This window comes from Pteronotus mesoamericanus, unplaced genomic scaffold (assembly GCF_021234165.1).
Source record: "Pteronotus mesoamericanus isolate MK-2021 breed Mesoamerican mustached bat unplaced genomic scaffold, CSHL_Meso_final contig_179, whole genome shotgun sequence".
NCBI classification, from domain to species: Eukaryota; Metazoa; Chordata; class Mammalia; order Chiroptera; family Mormoopidae; genus Pteronotus; species Pteronotus mesoamericanus.
The window spans coordinates 4846095-4868456 of NW_026555075.1; the positions used below are offsets into that span (position 1 = coordinate 4846095).

At 38.1% G+C, this 22362-nt stretch overlaps 1 protein-coding gene across 1 annotated transcript in view; it reads left to right on the plus strand.

The window, feature by feature from the left end:
- STAT4 (signal transducer and activator of transcription 4) overlaps positions 1-22362 on the plus strand; it is a 94293-nt gene that overhangs the window by 65172 nt on the left and 6759 nt on the right. Inside the window, exons 9-16 of the mRNA XM_054566688.1 lie at positions 269-361; positions 5163-5222; positions 5521-5538; positions 5626-5719; positions 7800-7844; positions 18528-18611; positions 20059-20157; positions 21707-21842. Coding sequence (XP_054422663.1) covers positions 269-361; positions 5163-5222; positions 5521-5538; positions 5626-5719; positions 7800-7844; positions 18528-18611; positions 20059-20157; positions 21707-21842 — 629 coding nt within the window. The remainder of the gene's footprint in view (positions 1-268; positions 362-5162; positions 5223-5520; positions 5539-5625; positions 5720-7799; positions 7845-18527; positions 18612-20058; positions 20158-21706; positions 21843-22362) is intronic.

The window sequence follows — 22362 nt, forward strand, 5'->3', positions numbered from 1 at the left end:
AGGGGCTTTTATTCTTGTCTCAGTTATAACAATTTAAGAATTAATTACTGTTGTTACTTAGGGGCAATCTTTAAACATTTTCCCATCTCCTGGCAATTGTTTATAAGAAATTTTTGGAAATATCTGAGTTTTAATGGGGCTTTGAATGTCTTCGAAGTATAGGAAGTTTGATCCTTGTAAGGGGACAGCATCCTGTTCCTCTGTGGTTTTCAGCCTGTCAATATTTTCAGTGTTTCCAAATGACATGCTTTATTTTCTTTTATTCTAGTTCATTTGTGGTTGAACGACAGCCATGCATGCCAACCCACCCTCAGAGGCCGATGGTACTTAAGACTCTCATTCAGTTCACAGTGAAGCTAAGGTAGGCAGAAAGTGTTCTATCATTTCATATGGAGCCAAAACCACTGTGTAAAACAGGCTAACTTCTCTCACTGTGCCTTTCATTAAACTATTCTTTATTGAGTGCCTCCTGCTTGCCCAGCACTAAGCTATGGGAAATACTCCCAGAAATCTTAAGATGAGGTTCCCCGTTGGTAAAGAGTATGACAATGGAGATGAGGGCATGAGGGGTATTAGGATAAAAGTATGAAATCACAACATCAGGCATCATGGAATTAACTGCTGAAAAGACTGGCTTGAGAGAAGGCTGCAGAGACTAAAGAATGCCTTGTGGTCACTGTGAGGAAGGACCCTGAGGGAAAAGCAAAGGGAAAGAAGAGCAGGACTGCAAGAAAGTAAGACTAAGGAGATCGTGACTTCCTGGGTCTGTTTCACAAGCATGTGGAGCACCAGAAATAGAATTAAGAGGATAGACTGGAGACAGATTCGGGAAGGCTTCAAATATCCTAACCAGGAAATACAGTGGCGCTTTCCTCTCCTGTCATTACCCAGCAACTAGCTTATTAGATTTTCTGAGAAAACACTCAACAGAACATTTTTTAGTATATATTTATTATATACCTGATCTAAAAACATAGGACTTTTGTGTCATTGTTGCTGTATCTGTGTATTTGATCTTTTCCATTAGCATCAGCAAGCAAAATGTATAGTTTTCCATTATGACACTGAAAATAATGAGTTTGAGTTTAAACTTTCAAAGATTTTCATCATACTTCAATCTCCAGAGCCCCAAAGTTTTAAATTACTAATCACTAGTTTACCTCTGGAAAGTTGCCGATGATTTAGGATCCCACGATAGGGCCCCTGATCACATGTCACCATTGGAATTCCATTTTTATTTTATTTTTTTTTAGTTTTATTGAGATATAATTAACAGGCTACACTGTATAAGTGGAAGGTGTACAGCATACTGACAACATACATAAATTGCAAAATGATCACCACAATAAATCTAAGTTAACAGTCATCATCCCAGAGCTCCATTTTTAAAAGGAAGGCATTTGTCTTCAGTTTGATTTTCAAACACTCGACTTGGAATTCTTGATCATTTCTTTGTGTATATTTTACACTAAGACTTAAGAATCAAAACAAAGTCCAGGTTCCCTTTTAAAATTTCATAATTTCCAAGGTAGCTTATTCTTTAACCGCACTTCTCTGTTTAACACAGAAGACAATAACACTAAAGGGGCAGTGGATATCTTAATTTCCTTGAGACACCCCCACAGATGATCTGTTAAAGCTAAGATGTTCTTTGGGACAAAAAAGGAGGCGAGTAGGGGTTGCTTACAAAGGGTTCTGAGTGAAAGAGGTTCCTCAGTGGGTACAACTTTGCACGTCGTTTGAACTGATTGCATGAGGCAAAGGTCATTAGTTCTTGGTTTGAATGTTCTGCCCTTCTCTTCTACCTGACTGTTAAGTCCCCATTTTTCTCCTCTGTACCTTGTTCCCCATGTCTTAACAGATGATCCTTTACTTAGTATGCAAGATTTTCCCTTAAGCCCCTCTCTACCACAACACTGCATCTTCTTATTTCAAAGGGAGGATAACACAGGACTCCCTTTAAGTTTTTACATCTTACAGGGAATCAGGGCCTTCCTGAAGGAGGATAAAGAGGAAGACAGAGAAGGAAAACACCTTGCCTTATTTCATACCAACCCTCGCTACCAACAACTACACACTTGGATTGCAAACCCTGAAATCAATCCTGTGCTTGGCACAGAGCTTTGAAGGAACCTTTGTAACATTCTATCCATTCTTTTGTTTGTGCTCTCTATCATCTATGATTATATTTTTCTGATGCCAGTCAGTTGCTTATCACCATTCTCTATATTCCACCTATTTGAATGGGCTTCTTCCTTTTACGTGTAGCTGTGTCCACACTTCCCCCTTCCCCAGTCATCACTACACCAGGGTGCCCCAGTGCCTAGGGCGCATACTAAGTATATGGGAGGAGCTCAGTTCATGTTGAGTGAATGAATGAGGCTTGGCATGAGTGCATAAGTGAATGAATGAGTGAGTGAGTGATTCAAAGATTATCTCAGAAACTAAACTGAACCTACAGAGAGAGGGTATATCAGAGGATATAGTTCAGAAGAAATGGGGAAAGCAAAAGGAAAGAGAAGGAACTGACACTACAAAAGGAATGAAAGGAATTGTTATTCTGACCTATAATCATTTGATTTAAAGTTAGGCCTTTTAAAATTATGAACATTTTTGCTCTTACTTAAACATAATATGTTTAAAGATTGCCAATGTATTTAAATGGGAATTTTCCATATTCTAAGAGGCCTCATCTTTCTCAGTATTTTTACTTTAAAACAGTTACCACCAACACATTTAATTTTATTAAGCTTACAAAATGTGTTCTTATAATATGAGGGAAAAAATGAAGCCCTATTAATCAACTTTGATTTTTTTTTGGTTTATATATTTAACCCAAATTCAGGCTTTAGCCAAAATATATAGCTCTTTTTCTGACCTAGCCAACGTATTATCCATCACCCACCAACTACAGCAATATGAAAACACTTCCCAAATGTTTGTTAATATAGTAAATGACTGATGTCAGTAACATGGCAAACTGAAGAGGAACTGGACATTTTAAAAACACAGTAACATATGACTGGACGTAATGTAATTTGATTTCTATGTATATGTTATAAATATATTTAAATCTCTAATATCAAATGGCTTTTAGAACTTTTAATTTTAATCCTTCTTTTTAAAATATATTTTGTTGATTATGCTATTACGGTTCTCCCAATTTTCCCCGCTTTGCTCCCCTCCACCTGGTACCCCTATTCCCTCTAGCAATCCCCACCGCCTTAGTTCATGTCCATGGGTCATGCATATAAGTTCTTTGACTACTTCATTACCTACACTGTTTTTAACATCCCCCTGTCTATTTTGTACCCACCAATTTCTGCTTCTTAATCCCTGCATCTTTTCCCCCACACTCCCTCTTCCCCCTCCAACTGATAACCCTACAGATGATCTCCATATCCATGATTCTGTTCCTGTTCTACTTAGTTTGCTATTTGGAGTCAATTATTGATAGTTGTAAATTTATTGCCATTTTAATGCTCATCATTTTGATCTTCTTTTTCTTATATAATTCACTTTAGCATTTCATATAATAAGGGCTTGGTGATGATGAACTCCTTTAGTTTTACCTTGTCTGGGAAGCACTCTTCTGCCCTTCCATTCTAAATGATAGTTTTTGCTGGATAGAGTAATCTAGGTTGTAGGTCCTTGCTTTTCATTACTTTGAATACTTTTTAAGTCCCTTTTAGCCCTCAAAGTTTCTTTTGAGAAATCAGCTGACAGTCTTATGGATACTCCTTTGTAGTTATCTATCTGCTTTTCCCTTGCTGCTTTTAAGATTCTTTCTTTATCTTTAACCTTTAGCATCTTAATTATGACGTGTCTTGGTATGGTACTGTTTAGGTCCATCCTGTTTGGGACTCTCTATGCTTGCTGGGCTTATATGTCTATTTCCTTCACCAAATTAGGTAGGGAAGTTTTCTTTCATTATTTCTTCAAATAAGTTTTCAATTCCTTGCTCTTTCTCTTCTCCTTCTGGCACCCCTATGATTTAAATGTTGGTACGTTTAAAGATGTCCCAGAGGTTCCTAAACTTATCCTCATTTTTTTAAATTCTTTTTTCTTCCTGCTATTCTGATTGAGTGCTTTTTCCTTCCTGTGTTCCAAATCATTGATTCTTGGCTTCATCCCCTCCACTGTTGGTTCCTTCCTGATTTTTCTTTGTTTCACTTAATATAACCTTCATTTCTGCATGCATCTTTTTTATGCTGAGATACCCAGTGAGTTCCTGGAGCATCCTGATAACCAGTGTTTTGAACAGTGTATCTGATTGGTTGCTTATCTCCATTTCATTTAGTTCTTTTTCTGGAGTTTTGTTCTGTTCTTTCACCTGGGCCATATTTCTATGGCTCCTCACTTTGGCAGCTGCCTTGTGTTTGTTTCTGTATATTAGGTAGAGCTGCTTTGACTCCCTGTCTTAGTAGTGTGGTTTATTTTAGAGAAGCTCACCTGTCAAGTTGAATGGGGCAGAGCCTTAGGTAATCGCCAGGGCAGGGCAACCCATGATGCTGCTCTGTTGTTCTGAGTGGCAGAGGGCTCAACCAACGGGACAGTGCTGTTCCTGGCCTTTGGAGTTTTGCCAGGGAGGAAGCTGTCTCCCAGCACTCGCACTTCACTTTCTCCCTCTATGCCACTGGTGCCCTTCCAGTTGTTGCCCTGGTGCTGAATCCCAGATCAGGTTGGTTTGCATGAGTCCTAAGTCAATTGCATGGCTTTTTAAAGGAGTCTCTCGAGAATCCCGCAGTTTCTTCCACCTCTCCAACCCCTACTGGTTTTTACAGCCAGAAGTTATGGAGACTTATCTTCCTGGTGCTGGAACCGTGGGCTGGGTGGTCTGGTGTAGGGCTGGGATCCCTGTTCCCAAAGTATTCCTCACGATTTTTGTCCACCACCTGTGGATATGGACCCGCCAATTCCCATCTCCACATCTCTCCACACATCTCTGCATCTCTGCCCCTCCTATCTGTTTGGATGAATGTGGCTTCTTTAAATTCTTGGTTGTCAGATTTCCACACAGCTCGATTTTCTGACAATTGTGAGTGGTATTCGTTTTGTAGTCTAGTTGTATTTTTTTGCTATAGTTGTCTGAGGGGGCAAGGCATGTTTACTTATGCCTCTACCTTGACCAGAAGTCTGATTCTTTATTTATGTCTTTCCAGACTACTGATAAAATTGCCAGAACTAAACTACCAGGTAAAGGTGAAAGCATCAATTGACAAGTAAGTATCTAATTTCATTTTGAAACATGCAAATGTAAGACTTTTTTAAAAAAGAATTGTCCTTATTTTATAGACTAATTTCAAACTTTTAAATTTATTTCTCTAACATTACATATCAAATATTTGACTTTAAAATTCAAACATTCAACCAAAATTCAATGAAGACTTATTTTAAAAATTTTACTATAAAGACTTGAAATGAAGGTTTATATACTATCTTCTAAGTCTAAAGTATCATAGAAAATTTATTCTAGGTCTATTAAATAGCTTATTTTAAAGAATCTTCTTGGTTTTACAGGAATGTTTCAACTCTAAGGTAAGACATTTACTTTAGAACTTTTTTGCTGTTCTCATAAATATATTTTACCTATGATCATGTAAATAGCTAAGATTTCTTCTCTAGTAATCGAAGATTTGTCCTTTGTGGAACTCATGTCAAAGCTATGTCCATTGAAGAATCTTCCAATGGGAGTCTCTCAGTAGAATTTCGACATCTGGTGAGCAAATTTACACAGTAAAATTATACAAGTCTTTTTTTTCTCAGATCAGATATACTTTTACTAATAGGCCTTATAATTCTCTATATATTAATTCTTAGTGTTTTCTATGTGAGATTAAGGGACATATTGAGAAATAAAACATGCCATTATTGAAGAATTTAAAATAGTAGAGGAACACTGCAGCTAAACACAGAAGGTCTGAGGTCTTACAAATGGTGAAATGGTCCTTAAATATATGTACTAACTGGGCTATAGATTTTGGTGATCATGACAGAAATAATTCACCTTATAATGGATAGACATTCCTGGGTTCATTTTTTAAAATCTCCCCAAGAAATGACATCCAGTAGCAAGTCTGGCTAGACACTTTCATTTTAGGAGAATTAGCTCTGGGGGAAATAAGATGTTCCTGGGTATAACAATTGCACAGTGTGGCTTGGCATGTCTAGAAAGCTTCTGACCCAGCCTCATCCTGTTGCTTCTTGTTTTTACCACTTCCTCTTAACCTAGAGTTCTCTTCTTGCTTTCTTTCTAATTCTTTGCATAGTTCTTAGATTCCCAAAGACTCTACTGCTTTTCTTGACAGAAACATGTTACTCATCTGGTTTGTTAACATTTAGGAAATACCTCACCTGAATGCTAGAACACCTCTGAATCAGCCTCAAAAAGGTCTGTTTTTAGAAGATAAAAAATTTATGTTAGCAGAAAGGTATCTGCATACACAAATTTATGCTGGTTTTTGTTTTTTGTTTTTGTTTGCTCTTCAGTATTGAAGAGTAGATTTCTTTTTAACTGAACCCTACCACATGAGATTGTTAAACAAAATGGAATGAGGAGTCATATATTATACATCCTTATAACTAGCACTTTTTTTATTACTTATGTTTAATTTATATCCTCAAGGAATTTTCAATAATGGGCAATGTTTGCTAATAAATTAGTAAAGCAGTAAGAGGCCCTTAACTTAGAGATATCTGTCTCCCCAAAAAAAGTCATGTGGAAAAGGAAGGACAAGGAACATACCAAAAGTGGTTAGGTCTTTATTTTAAGACATGTAATACATAAAATAATAAAATCTTAGTTTTTACATGGTTCTAGTTACAACGCATTTTCATATGTATTATTTTTTGTATACTTTTAATCACTTATAGTACAAACTCAAAGAAGCAAAATTTTTAAAAAGATTTCATTTATTTATTTTTAGAAAGACGGGAGGGGAGGGAGAAAAAGAGGGAGAGAAACATCAATGTGAGAGAGAAACATCAATTAGTCACCTCTCGTACATGCCCCAGCTGGGGAATGACCGACTGACCCTGAAACCCAGGCATGTATCCTGACCAGGCATCAAGCCGATGGCTCTTCACTTTGCGGCCCAGGGCTAAACAAACTGAGCCACACTGGTCAAGGCTGAGAAGCAAAATTTTTAAAATTAAAAAATCAGCTGTAACCCCACCACCTTGAAATAACACTATTAACATCCTTATTTTTATTTCCATTCCTTAATATATATACATTTTCAAAGTCAGATGAGAGTGTGTACACTATATAACTTGTTTTCTGTCATTTTTTTAAATTAAGTAATCCTTATCATGAACATTTTTGTGTCAGTAAGTCTCTTTCTCCTCTAAAGTTACCTAGTACTTGCTGCACCAGGTGGCGCCTTGCCCCGTCTTTGACTTCCCAGTCCTCTCTGCTAGACTGGCCTTCAGAGGGACTGGGAATCTTCACAGCTTAGCTTGGATGATACTTTCCAGGTACAGAGGAGTGTCGAAGAAATCTGAAAACATTCCAACGTAATTTCCTCTTTCTAAAATGTTGGCTGAAAACACGCAGTCTTAATGTTACACCAACCTTCTCACTTATCTCCATGGAAATGTCTGAACTGGCATCTGTTGAAGTGAAACAGGAAGCTTCTATCTGTTGGATGTGGGCACCTCTGTCAGCGTTCCATGAGTTAGAAGACATCTGGGTTACTGTCAAAATTGTGACCAAGAAAATTGCTACAATAGGTACAACCAACTTGATATTTAGCTGATAATGTTTTTCCATGTAAATACTGTTGTTCTCTTTTATAAAGCAACCAAAGGAAATGAAATCCAGTGCTGGAAGCAAAGGAAATGAGGTAGGGAATGTCTTCTCCTAAAGAGTTTTTACAGAAAATAATTCCATAACATCTTATTTTTACAAAGCTCTTAAACTGTGCTTTATATTTTTATGTAAAGTCAAATTCATGTTTCTCTGATTACAAATGTAAAGCTTGGTAATTGCAGACAATATAAGAAATTTTGTTTTAAAAAGGAGGAAATTGCATATAATAACACCCTTCTAAGGAAATGACTACGAATAATTTGGTTCACATCAGTCTAGACTTTATGTATATATTACTTTAAAATATATATATATATATATATATATATATGCTCACTGTTTCATAACCTGCTTTTTTTTTTTCACATAGCAATGTAAGGTGAGCAGCTTTCCGTAACCTTTAATACTCTTGAAGAACATGATTTAAAGTGGGTGTATTACATTGCATTTTACAGGCGTGCCATACTTTCTTTAGTCACGCCTCCATTTTTATAAAATATCTTAAAATCACTCATTTTCCACAAATAACAGGTAAGTGTCGAACATAGTAACACATTATGTGAAAAAGTTCTATTATTTCATGGTATCAGTTGCCTTGCTTCTATGTTTAAGGTTTGCATCTCACTGAACTAATTGATCAAAAGAACAAATGGATGCCGTCCAAGCATTCGCTTTTGGGTCAATAAATGACAGAGTGGTCAAATCTTGGATTGGAAGTGGTCTAGGAGATCATCCATTTAGTTTGCCTTGGTACTAGGGCATATGTCTGTGCCCTACATATTTAGAATTAGAAAACCAGGGTTTGAATCTATTCTGACAGTGACTGAAAATGTTATCTGCAGCAAATGACCTGTTGGAGAAATAATGCATTTTTTTCCCCTCTAAGAGATCGGGATGGTACTGCCCAACACTCTCTGCTCGGAGATGCTGCATATTTAAGACCATCTACACAATACTGTTAGAAAACAGTGAGATTTATTTCTGGTGCGATGGGTGTGTGGATCCTGTCTCCTGGCTTTATACCTCACAGCTCCTATAAGAAATCTCTTTGAATTATTTGGAAGAAAAAAAGTACTTTATAAATCCAACATTCAGCCATAATCAATCTAACCCACCTCACAAAATCACAGAGGTCCATCGCAATAGGTATAATGCTCCACATTTTTCCTCCCAAGAATTCTTCAGTCTCTTATTCTTGCATTAAAGATCATTTGGCAAGGAATCGCAGACTCGCCAAAAAACGAGCTAAGCCTTTCTACCAGCCAGGGGGCCCCTTGGCTTAGGGCAGAGCTGCGAACAGGTCTCCACTGCCCAGGTATCACATGAGAAGAGCTTTGGAGTTTAAGAATATTCCAGTAAACCAAAGGAGTGGTAGTTATTCTTCTTACCTTATAGAAACCCAGAAAGGTTTTCCAAACTTCCTGATGCAGGCATTAGCACATTATAAATAAAAGCCCATTTCATCCCTCTCACTGGAATTTTGGCCAGAGATAAACGACATTTCATGCTGTGTGACATCCCTGAAGAGTACTGACTAAGTCTGAATAGATTAAACAAAATGCTTCTGAACTCTTCTTAACTAAGAAAGTCAAATGGGAATAATCTAAATAGCTCAACTCTTCAGTACATTGTCATCTTTATGAATACAAAATCACAATCTTGGATTGCCCTGGAGTCAGAAATCTAAGTAAATCATTTCCTGCTATAGAAAAACAACCAGTCTTATTAACACTGTCTGCTCATATTAATTTGAATTTATTTCCTCTTACTTTCCAATTAATAACAAAATTGTACAGTACATATCAGAATGCTTTTATTTCTTCCCTTTTGTATCAAGTTTGTCAGATCAGGATAATTTTATTTTAAGCTATTCTTTGAGCTCCCCCTGCTGATAGAATTTTAATATGACTCCTAGGTACATTTAAAACAAGCCACAGACTTGAACATCGTTTTCTGTGCTACAGGAACAATTGATAAATCACAATATATAAAAGGGGGCCCAGAAAGATGAGCCAATGAATCAGGGGCTTAGCCAGGTAGTGGAGGTAACCAAAGGAAAGCCAAGGACGAACTGGGGAAGATCTGGTGGTCTAATGGGGTTCGTGAAGTCATGCTGCCAGGGATTGAAGTAACCAAAATTTCAGAAAAACAGAAAACTAAGATATAACCTCATTTTAAACTTCAAATAGTACCTGTTGTTTACTTACATCAAGAGTTCACAGCCTGATAAAAATTTATTTTTAAAAATCCTCTTGTGGTTTTTACCATATACTGAGCACTGTCTGCAAGCTTCACCGGCATTCATGTGCATAACTCTTGGAACACCGCCATGAAGTCATACTATTTGTGTGGTACTTATTTCAGTTAGGAAAACGGACACAGAGCGGTCAGGTCAAGGATCAAACCATGGCTCCCATGTCTGTGCTCTTGGCCATGAAGCCATGCTCTCTCGGGGATGGTAAGGCCTTCCCTGGAAGAAGCCGGGCTGGGTGGCACTCCCCTTTGACTGCCTTCCACCCCTTTACCTCCTCATGGCCCCTCCATGTCCTGAGATTACTGTGAGGGGGATCTCTGCAGGTTTGCACGTACCGTCTTGTCCTTTCCTCTCTGCTCCAGCTGCAGCTGCTGTGGAATCCACATACTCAGAAATCCCATAGCTACCTTGCACCGGAATCCTTACAAAATTTAGAAGGAAGTTAAAACAGTGTTTCCTCAGAAAAATGTTGTTGATCTCTCTCTTACCTCGTGCAGGCATCGATGGGGTTGTAGAAACAGCATCATGTTGGGCTCTGCCTCGTAAAGGCAGCTGACCTTGCACAAGCCACGTAGGCCTTGTAACTCCCAGTTTCCTTATCTGTAAAGCAGGGGCCATGTTAACCTGCTCTTCATACCTTTGTTGTGAGGACCACATGAGACAGTAAGTGTGAGAGTCAACTGTGATACGCTGTGCAGATGTCTGCTGTAGCTCCTCCCGATCAGCCCTCCAGGCTGGCCCCTCTGTAAAGGGCAGGTACTACATTTACTCCAGTGGGGAAACGCCCCAAAGGAGGTACATCTGACCCAGGACAAACTGCTGACCCTTAGCCTTCTCTGACCATCTGCCAAAGTGCTTGGCTGGAGGCACTCCCTTTCAAGGACCCCTAAACACATCCCTCTTATGGCTCCAGGTCCCTGAAACCTTGGAGCACCACGATCATCTGCCCCTTCTATTAGATCGTATGCCTCAGGTTCCTACCACCACCTCACTGGCTCCCGCCCCCATTCTTTCTCTCTCTCTCTCCCCACCCCTTCCCTCCCTTCCTCCGTCCCTTCCTCTCTCACACATACAACACATAACTTTGGGGTCCCTCGGTTCTGCTTTTCTGTTTTTGTGGTTGTGAGAACTTGGATTGGATACTTGCTAAATGATGAAGAACACACCAGGATGTCATGAATGATTGTTTCCTTAAGGTTGCCATTCCAAACCTCCTTAGAATTGCAGCGCCCCATGGCTGTTTGACTCTGAGATTATCTAAGAAGAGGGGATTCGTCAGGATGTGCCAGGGCTCCTGACTGTAGGACTCGGTGAAGGGAGGAAGTTGCACTAGACCCGACCTGTACTGTTCCAAGAAGACCCAGAGAGACCAGGGAGGTGCCTTAGGAGCCGCCTCTAGATTAAGGATCGGTAAAGGTGGAGCTCTATTTTCTGTATTCTATAGATTGGAACCCAGGTAGGAAATTTCCTTTTAAGAATATGTTCCAGTGTTAAGAAAACATTTGAAAACCATTGGACTAGACAGTCTTTGAAGCTCCTTGTGTAAAAGTCCATAAACCACAAATGTGCAACATAGAGTGGGATCTTTAGATTTTTTTAAAAATAAATTTAACTCTAAGAATTTGCTTTGGAATTTTACAACACCCATTGAGGAATCTGTAGACACACTGTCACAAAATCAGAGTTAGTGATTACTGCCTCTTTCTCCCACTTTTGTTCTTTTCTTGTAAGAGTCCCCATAAAGAAATAATTGCTTTACCTAGCAAGTGGTCAGGCTTTGAGGGCATCAGTCTGTCCCTGTAGAATAAACATTCCCGGGGAGCAACCTTTCCTGACAGTCCTCAGAAAGGCAGCTAGAGAGTGATGGTTGAAATGTCGAAACTGTTTGAGCAGGGAAGCTGGAATTGCAATCTCTCTAGTTTGTTCTTTGTCAGCAGACTTTAACTAATAAATGACAGTGTTAGCCACAGGCTGAGGTGTTAGGTAATTTTGTTTATGTGGTGGAAAGTTATGAAGCACAAAGAGGCTATTAGTAAAGCCTGGATGACTTGAGTTTCACTTAATAAAATAGCCAAAACAGATGTTCTTTCAAGGCTCAGTGTCCTCAAACACAAACACACAACTCACACTCCAACTAGCCCAAGCATTTTCACTGGAAGTTGATTTCCTTCTGAACTAATTTAAGTAGTTGCAATGCTATTTTTAAAATAGAGATATCAGTACAAGAATAACACCAACAATGTAGACTTTTTATGCAACACCCTCCGTGCAGTCTTTCTCATTTTATGCTCTAAGAATTGTCATTTTACATTCGTTATGATCTTATCATGAAGGTTCAGCTCTCATGTGATTGTACCATTATTTCCCCTCTTATAATTATTTCCCAACTTCTCACTCAGTGACTTGCCCATAATAGGTACTTAGTCAATATTAATCAATTTAATGGAGTGTTGTAATTGTGGTCTATTCCACATAGTTTTCCTTGTGCAACATTATCATAGATTATGGCTTGTTAAGACATGAGCTAGAAATGTAAATGAAAATCACCCTTATCACAGTCATATTTACTTAACAGAGTCATTACCATTTGTTAACATTCTAGGATTTCAGGGTGTAGTATTAGGCACTGAGCAGAAGAAACAAAAAAGAATATGGTAGCATCTATCCCTACCTTTCACTAGGCTGTATATTTTTTCCAGGTGGAGTCCTGCTCAAGTTGTTCAGTCAGTTTTCCAGTTTCTTAGCAGATTAACCAATGAGTAATTTTCTTTAGATGTGCAATACAGTCAATCCATTTATAATATTCAATGTCATATAAGTATCATAAATATGGATATTTTAAATCTGTAATCATCTCAGATGATTAGAATGGCTTTTAATACAAGCATTAATGGTGCATCTTACCTATGATATTTTCTTAATCTGTACAGCATGAATCCTGGGAATGTGAAATGGAATAGTGTGCCTGGCTTGGGCTACACTCATAAAGTAATAGAGACTGTGAGTGGTAGCCATGCAAGCTTTGAAAATTAATGATGCTTCCTTTTGTCAGAGCTGCTTTTCTCCAGTCATGTGTATTGTAAGTCAGCTTCCTTGATGGCTTTTGTTCTAAATGTGCTTTGCAATTGCATTAGGGATTTTAAGTAAACCTTAGAAATCAGTTTGAATCACTGAGGAAACCTCTCACCATCCACATTACACATTCCAGTTCGGTAAAGTAACACCTAAAACACAAAGTCATTTCCCAAAGTTAACGGACAACTCTGAGTGTCATTGCTCTGTCTTTGGAGTCTTGATTTTTCACACTTTGGATGTGTACCATAATGAAAAAACCTGAGGAAATTATCCATAATGAATGATCATATCATATATACATTTAACCATATAAATTGAACTATAGAAGCTAGAATCGGGGAGGAGTGAGACCTCATATTCCAAAAGGCTCCCTTTGGCTGTCTTCCAGCCATGCTTCTCTACAGAGAAAGGTATCTCTGGGTTCAAGGCCAAGTGCTCACCCAAAATCCAGGGCCAGAATCCCCGGCCCAAAAGACAAGCCTACTTCCAGGGCCTGTGAGGGCCTCTTCTCTAGGCGTACTCACCCAGCCATAGGTGTCACCATCAATGCAAACATTTCTAGGCACAAGCCTAGGACTTGAGGCGCCGTATTCATGTGAGGCCCCTCACAGGAGCGTATGACCATGCTCTCCCAAGCCACCGTAGTCCAGCAAGACTTGGAGAAGTTAAAACCTGGCCAATTCAGTCATGTGAAAGCTTAGATGTCAAAGCAGGAGGCTAGGCTATATTTTAACAGTTTGTTAACTTGACTTATGATGGTTAAATATTTAGACATATGCTCTGTGGGTCTCCATCTGTGCGCTTGCCTCAGGCCTCCCCACTGTTCTTCACAGGCTTGTATCATCTTGCCGTTGAATTCAGGGAAAATGTGAAAGGCACTGGTTAGTGAACGTGGAATTGTGGATTTCATAGGGCAGTGAGATTTTCTATCATTTAAAAATATGGCTTTTGTTCAACTTTGTGCTTAAACATAAGACAACTACTACTTCATCTCACGCTCGACCAAAGAAATAGCTCGGTATTTATTTATATAAACATAGGGGTGGGAGGGATGGGGGTGAGGGACTGTTTGTTTGGTATGTTGAATGCACTGGGATTTTCACACAAAATTTTCATTTAACATGACTTTCTATTAACCCAGTAAGAAGCAATCCTTTTCTATGAAGGTAACTACCTATAGGTAACATAAGGTATCACAATGATCTACCAGTGGTGTTCAACCTGTGACCCGTGGGCCACAGGCAGGCCAGGATGGCTGTGAATGAGGCCCAACACCAAATCGTAAATTTACTTAATACATTATGAGATTTTTTTGTGATTACATGTCACAATGTATTTAATGTGTGGCTCAGAGACACCAAAAGGTTGGATACCCCAGAGAGAGGAGTTTTTAATTCTCTACTTCCTCCTCAGTAACAAATCTTAAATTTAACATTCACTGTCAATAAAGTCTCCCTCGTGTAATAGTTATTCATGTCATATCAGAACTATAATACTTGAAATTTAATCCAATCAATTCTGCCTTGTCATTACCACATATTCAGTATTAGATCTCCCTTCTTCCCCAAGCTGACTCGGCCACTCCCAACCCCACCCTGACTTTTCTAGTCAAATAATTCTACTTCTGTTTACATTTTCACACGGGGCTGATTTTTAAAAATTGTTTAAGTTTTCTACACCACCTCCAAATTTCTCACATCCCTTTTGAGACTAAACACAATGGGGATATACCACACTGAGAATAATTTTCTCACAAATTCTAGCTGGGGTTCTTGTTGAGCATGTGACTCAGTAGGCCTGGGATGAGGCCAGAGATCCTGTTTTCCTAACACGCTCTCGATGACGGCAGTGCTGATGGTCCTGGGCACACAGCAAGGTGCTGTGAAACTCCATCAGGGAAAATCAGCAGTTTCTGTCCCATTCCTTTCCAGTCCAAGAGCACTCTCCAGAGCCAATCGTTTTGGGGGCTATAGATATGATGCTCATATCATACTGCTATTTCTTATTTTTTTTTAATTTTGTACATTTAAGTCCTGAATTCTTTCTATAAAAGATTTAGCTATGGTTCTCTCATACCAGCACTCCATACATGTTTTCCCCAATCTTCACAATATTATTATATGACATATTCTGGTTTAGTCAAAATATTCAATGTTTACATTACTATGATTATAAAAAATTATTAACAGCTGAGCCATACAACGTAGTATTATTGTATTCCCATTCTTGTATTACTTTTAGTTTTCTCTGTATTTATTAATTGCCTCAATTTTTTTGATCAATTTATTTTATGTACTTGCCACTAATATAGCCCCAAACTTCCCTTCAGAATTTGAAAACTCCTCACATTTTTGTCAAACGTGTCAATCTGAATTTCTTTTTCTTTTTCTTTTTTTTTGGCCTCATCCCACCAGGGACACTCCATTTGTTGCTCCAGTCTGGGCCACTTGTCTTCTGATCCTTCTGAACAATCGCTTTTTGCCTTGGGGTTTGTTTGTTTTTTTTTCCCCCTTTAACTATCATCTTAGGGAGTGCGTCTTCTCCTTTACTAGATATTGAGATATTATTTTCCAAAGTGATTGTACCAACTCCCATAAGCAGTGATGAGAAGTTACCATTGGGTTCTGTCTTTGATATGTTCTCTATTCCATTTTCTCTATTCTCTTTCTAGAATTCCATTAGTTTGTTGTTGGAATTTTTATATTTATTCTCTGTTATCTTTTCTATCTTATCTTTTATTTCTTCATTTTTTGGTTTATTTTCTGGAACATTTCTTTCACCCTACTTCCATTCCTTCTACTGACTTGTCTATTTCTCCTATTATATTTTTAAAAGATTTTATTTATTTATTTTTAGAGAGAGGGGAAAGAAAGGAAAAAGAGTAGGAGAGAAATATCGATGTGTGAGAGATACATTGATTAGTTGGCTCTCACACGCCCCCAACTAAAGACCTGGCCCACAACCCAGGCATATACCCTGACCAGGAATTGAACCAGTGACCTTTCAGTTCATAGGCCAGTGCTCAATCCATTGAGCCACACCAGCCAAAGCATATTTCTCTTATTATATTTTTAATTGTTTATTATTACTTTCTAAATGTTTCTTTCAAAAGCATCCTATTCTTGTTTCACTAATGTAATATATTGTTACATCTATAAGGATATTAATAGTTTTTAAAACACTTTTAAGAATTCTTTAATAAACTGTATATGTATAAGAGGGGGCACCCAAAGAAAACAGAATTTATTTATAAAAAATTGTGGATTTATTCTTACATGTTTAAACTCCAGTCACCTTCAAAGCACTCTCCATTTGATGCAATACACCTATTGCGACTTTTTTCCACTGCTCAAAACAGTTTTTGAACTTGCTGATTTTTGATGCCTTTTAGTGCTTCTGCTGTTTGTTTGTTTGTTTGTTTGCTTCACCTCTTCCACATCGGCAAAGTGTTTCCCTTTGAGGACTTTTTTCATGTAGGGAAACAAACAAACAAAAAGCCTCTTGGGGCGAGATGGGGTGAATAGGGAGGGTGGGGCATGGGGGCCATGCTGTTTTTGTCAAAAGCTGCTGAACACGCAGCGTGTTGGCGGGTGTGCTCAAAAATCACCCATTGTAAAATGGGCAAATGCTTTGAAAGAGTCTTCAAAAAAAATTCACTGAAGCTGAACCAGCTTCTCACAATGCCAGCTGGTACACTGATACAGACGGGTTCCTAGAATGCTCACCTAGTGGGGAAGGCTGTACTACAAGGGGCTCACCCTCCAGAAGATAATTCTGATTTTTCTGGGGTCCCTCTTCTGTGTATCTACATTACTTCTAGTATATTCATACAAATATAAACAAAAATATTGAAAGAAATACAATGAACCTTCATTTATGCATCACCCATATTCAACAGTGATTAAGATTTTTTTTTTATCTTATTTCGTCTATTTCCCTTTATAAGCACACACATTTTTTTCTGGAGAACTTAAATTCTAGATAATATAGCATCTTAATAACTGATATTTTGGTAGGTATCTCGTCTAAAAGATAAGTTTTTAAAAAACCTTCTCAGAAAGATCTCTTTACGGTTGGTTTGTGCAAATCGGTATCCGAGCAGTGTCCACTCATTGCAGTTGGTTAATTTGCCCCTTTTCCATGCAATTTATTTGTTAAACCGGTGTATAACACTGAGCTTGATTTGGATTTTTATTACTTTTTTTCTTAAATTCTTCATTTGCTCTTTGGATTTTCTCTTCTGAGTTCTTTGTTGTTGATTTTTGAATCTGTATTTCATGTGAGAGGCTTTGCCAAATGTTTGATGGTCATCAGCTTGCTGTTAATGTTTAAGAGGAGCACACTAAGACCTGGAAGCTCTGTGTGCATGGTGGGAACTGTAGACATAAGGGTGATTATTAGGACGTGGCTTTCTCACTCAGGGACCCCCAAGGCAGTATTTGTATGTTGTCTCCCTTGGTCAAGTCCACTTCCTGAATCTTTCCTGGAGATGTCAAACAGAGCGCAGGGCGTGAGTTCTCCATACACTTTTGTAGGGTCTTCCTCTCTTCAGCACAGCACCTCACCTCTGCCTTCAGCTTAGTATTATATACAAAATGCAGAGAGCTTCTTTAGTTCCTCTGCTTCATGAGCTCCAGAGAGTAAACCTCCTGCCCCAGCCAGGGCTGGGCTGGGGAGCGGGGGGGAGGTGTGGGACCTCATTGCATAGACTGGGGTTCATAACTGCTCCTCTTGTTCGGCCCTCTTCACTCTCCAGCCTCAGGAACTCAGTGCTTCAGACCCCTGGTTCTGGGGCACATGGAGCCTTATTGCCACCCTCACTCCACACTCCCCTACTCTCACTAGATCTAGATTATTTTATTCTATTTGAAAGTAAACAAAACTCCAACTGTTACGCTATTGAAGTTTTTAGAGGGAGCAGAGGAAATATGTTTTCCATTTACCATGTTTAACGAGAAGGAAACTTTGCCTTCTTTTTAAACAAATTCATTATGATATGGAGTTGTTTCTGTTATATCTACATACCTATATAGACATGGGTTTCTTTATTAATAGTTAATAAATAAGTCAAAAGGACTAATTTCAAAAAATTAAAAAAGAACTATATTTGTCTGAATTTCAACTGCTGAAAATATGCTAGAACTTTCAAAGCCAGAAATTATATTGTTTTGGAGATTTAAAATTATTCTGATTTTGGAAATGAAGATTACTCAAATGTTATACTATATATTCTAAATAGCTTATAAAATTGTAAGAGGAAATGTTCCATCCTAGGGAATATTTGGGGGCATATAATCTAAGAATTTATTGATTTTCACAGAAGCAGGCTTAATACTAGGTAGCAAGTTTGCATTTCGAAGATAAAAAACTTATTTCTTTATCCTTCAGGGCTCCCACATGGTGACTGAAGAACTTCATTCCATAACCTTTGAAACACAGATCTGCCTCTATGGCCTGACTATAGATTTGGAGGTAGGTATTTCAAGAAACATCTACTATTTACTAATAACATTTTCAGGAATTGGTCAGCATCTCTCGATAAAACCTCAGTCTTCTAGGTTTAATACATCCCTGTTCATTATTTTTATTTTAATTTAGAAAATTAATATGTCAAATATATACTAATTAGTCAACATAATACTATGGTTAAATATGAATGATAAAATCTCATGGGCATTATCAAGTCAATATGCATGTATATTGAATAATTTGTTGGCCAGATTGTAGATTTGTTTTTTTCCTAAGATTTTCTGAGCCATGGATGCTCAGTGGAAAGCCTAAAGAGAAATAAGTATCCTTGAACCTTGCCCCGTAGTGATATATTTCCAAAAACTTATCTTGTACATAAAAATCCCTCAGAAAGATTTTTATAATGTAATGAGTAAAGATAAATGATAGGAACATTAACAGTACATTGTTTTGATCCTCTTATAACATTCACCATTGAACTCAAAGAAGGAATAAAAAAACTTTGGGGAAATGGAACCTGACTGACTGTGAGCTCCTCGAAGGCAGGACTTCATGCCTCACGTGTCATTCTGTTACCAGTGCTTAGCACAATGCATGCCACACAGCAGTTGTTCAACATTTGTTGAATAAATGAATGAATAACAATTTCACACACCCTGAATATGATCCTGTTTATGGGATGTATTATTTTAGCGTTCTGCCTTTGCTTTTTTATCTTAATGAAAGTAAACATGTTTATAAAATCTTCCGTGGATTTCTTGCTCATCTCCTTTCCCTAAACTGGTTTCCACAAGCTATTAAGTTCCTAAACTGTTTTTTTAACTGCCTACAGCTGCCTAACCTCTGTTACTGGGGAGGGAGGGACTAATAAAAGTTGCTTAGTTTTCAATAGTCTGTGAAAGTCTGATTCCAGAGGTTCAATGCTACAGTACCAAGAGTACTAAGTTGAGCTCTACACCAACAGACCAGGCAGCTGTATCTCCCTTAATACTTCACTATCTTCTACAATTAAAACTCCCATGTATAGTAATTAGATGTCAGATCATAATTTGAACATATTGATCCATTCCAGAAATAAATTTAAAACTGGATTCTTTAATGTAACTTAGTAAGAGAACAGTTGCTAAATTAATACAAGCTCTAATTAGTTGCATTTTAGGCAGTACGTCATATAAGAAAATATAAATACTTACTTGGTATCATGGAAGATATTAAAGAAGCTGACTGGCCAAGTACTTTAAAAAAGACTCCTATTTCTATAGTTTTTTATCCCTTATACCTTGATTCATATATGCTCAGAAAGTTCCAGTGCCTTCACAAGTCATTTTAGACACCAAGATTGGGGGAGTGGGATTGGCTTGAGATGGCTCTTTAGGGGAGAGGGTCAAGTGTACAATCATTGTAAGATGCAGCTACCTGTAATAACTATGCCCTTTTTGTTTTTAACCAGACCAGCTCATTGCCTGTGGTGATGATTTCCAATGTCAGTCAGTTACCTAACGCGTGGGCATCCATCATTTGGTACAATGTGTCAACCAGCGATTCCCAGGTAGAGTCTTTATTCTTATTTCTCCTCCTTTAATTCTATTTGGTTTGCTTTGTCAAAAAAAACGCATCTGCATCAAGAGATTTTATATATATATACATATTATATATAACCTTTTATATAATCTTTATAAAATATATGTGTAAATAAAATTTTGGCATATCTTTTTCAGTTTTATATCAGAACTCCAATATATCTAGTTGTACGATTCCTCTCTCATATCATGAACATGAAAGTATTATGTTCAAATGTACTTGGACCCTGAGAGAGTTCTGGTTAGCAAAAGTGACAGAGTGTCTGGTGAGTTCCCACATATGTCCATCAGAAAGAACTCTAGGGTCATCCTGTGGCTCTGCTAACTGGGCTTTAGGGAGACGCCTTGCTCCAGAATTTGAGGTCTGATTGCTGCGGTTACCTCCTCAACTACTTCTGGCCATGCCTCCACCCAGGCTCTTCTATAGAGGTAGAGAATGGTTTCCAAATAACTAGAATATACATCAATTTTGCCCAACTACATTCTGTACAAATTTTCGAGTTGATTGTAAATTTAATCCCTTGAAGTTAGCACAGATTTAAACCATTCTAGGCTCTAGGTGGGTTTTAATGCCATCTTGTGGTTATATGAGACATTGATCAAAACTTGGCCTCAACAAAGCAAGCAGAGAATACATGCCCTTCTTAAAAGCCAACCAAGGAAGGGCGTGGCAAAAAGGATGAGTAAGCACTTCCCCCTGTTCCCTCTTACAAAACCTCAGTGTGTTGTTGTCCTGGAAACCACCAGGTCTAGAGAAAATAGGTCAAATGTAAATAACAACATTTCTTGTTAACTCAAAACGAATGTTGCTTCCAAAGGGAAGGTTTCTTTTACCTAGTCCCAGTAATATGAAGACATAATGAGTCAGCCGTGCTTTTTCCCTTAAATTGAATATGCCTAATAAGGAAACAACATGGAAAATGACTCAGCCATATTCCTTCTCATCTTCCCGTGCCTTGATATCTGAGACAGATTAACAGCAGAGGAAGGCTGTGCTGAAATGTAGTGTCTTGCTCCCTCTCAGCCTGCAGTGAGAAGAACAGAACTCACTGGAGAAGTCACCTGGTCTTTAAAGCCAAGAACAGCCAACACCCCTGAAATTAAGTGTCATGCCCTATTAGGAGCTACGTGCGTGCAGAGCTTTTCATCCAACTCCAGGATGTAGAAAGGAGATAGGATGCTTCTCTGTTCTCCAGCCTAAAAGTGGTTTTGCTACACTTAGCTTTCTTCGGCATCCTTCTTCTGTAAGAAAGCCACCAAATCTGTTACACTAACCATACCAGATTCTGCTCTGCTCCCAGATGAGGACTTTGGGGATGTAGATCATATACAGTTCCTAAAACATCGGTGCAGAGCCTACCTCCAGAGTCTAGAATAAAAACTAACCCTAGTATCTCTTCTTTATTCTGTATTGTTAGCTTAGGTTGGCCTAAAGAGTTTAAATCAGGAATCCCATATATTGAATTACAGTGTTTGATGTGATTAATAAATACAATCATCATTACAACTCTATTTCAGAACTTGGTTTTCTTTAATAATCCTCCTTCTGTCACTTTGAGTCAACTCTTGGAAGTGATGAGCTGGCAGTTTTCATCATATGTCGGCCGTGGCCTTAACTCAGATCAACTCAGTATGCTGGCAGAGAAGCTTACAGGTGAGAGCTGGCAGATACAGAGGACTTACTCCTGTTTTTGGTACTCAAGTCTTTTAAAGAACCAGGGTGATATTACTACTATCAATAGTAACAATGATCATCACAATTTATTGAGTGTCAAGCACAGGGCTATATGCTATATTACCTTTTTTCAAAAAGTTATTTAAGACAGGGCAGTGATTATTTAAGGTGGAATAATCTATTTTATAAATGAGGATAGTTAAGTAACTTGCCACAGCTGCATAGCTAGTTTACAGCAGTTAAGACACAGGCTAGGATTAGGCCTATCCAGTTCTAAAGCCCCATCCATTTCATCCCACATTCGAGTCTCCAGGGTGTTCTTAGGACATTTCCACTGAGTATAATGTGAAGTCTGAACGGTGCCTTGATCTTGCATATTAATATATAATGGTTATTAACCAACTAGAAAATAGATGATTCCAGAACCACAAAATGTTATAGAAATTAAAAACCACCAGGCAGCACTTTATCTTACTAATTATTTATATCAAGAAAATTT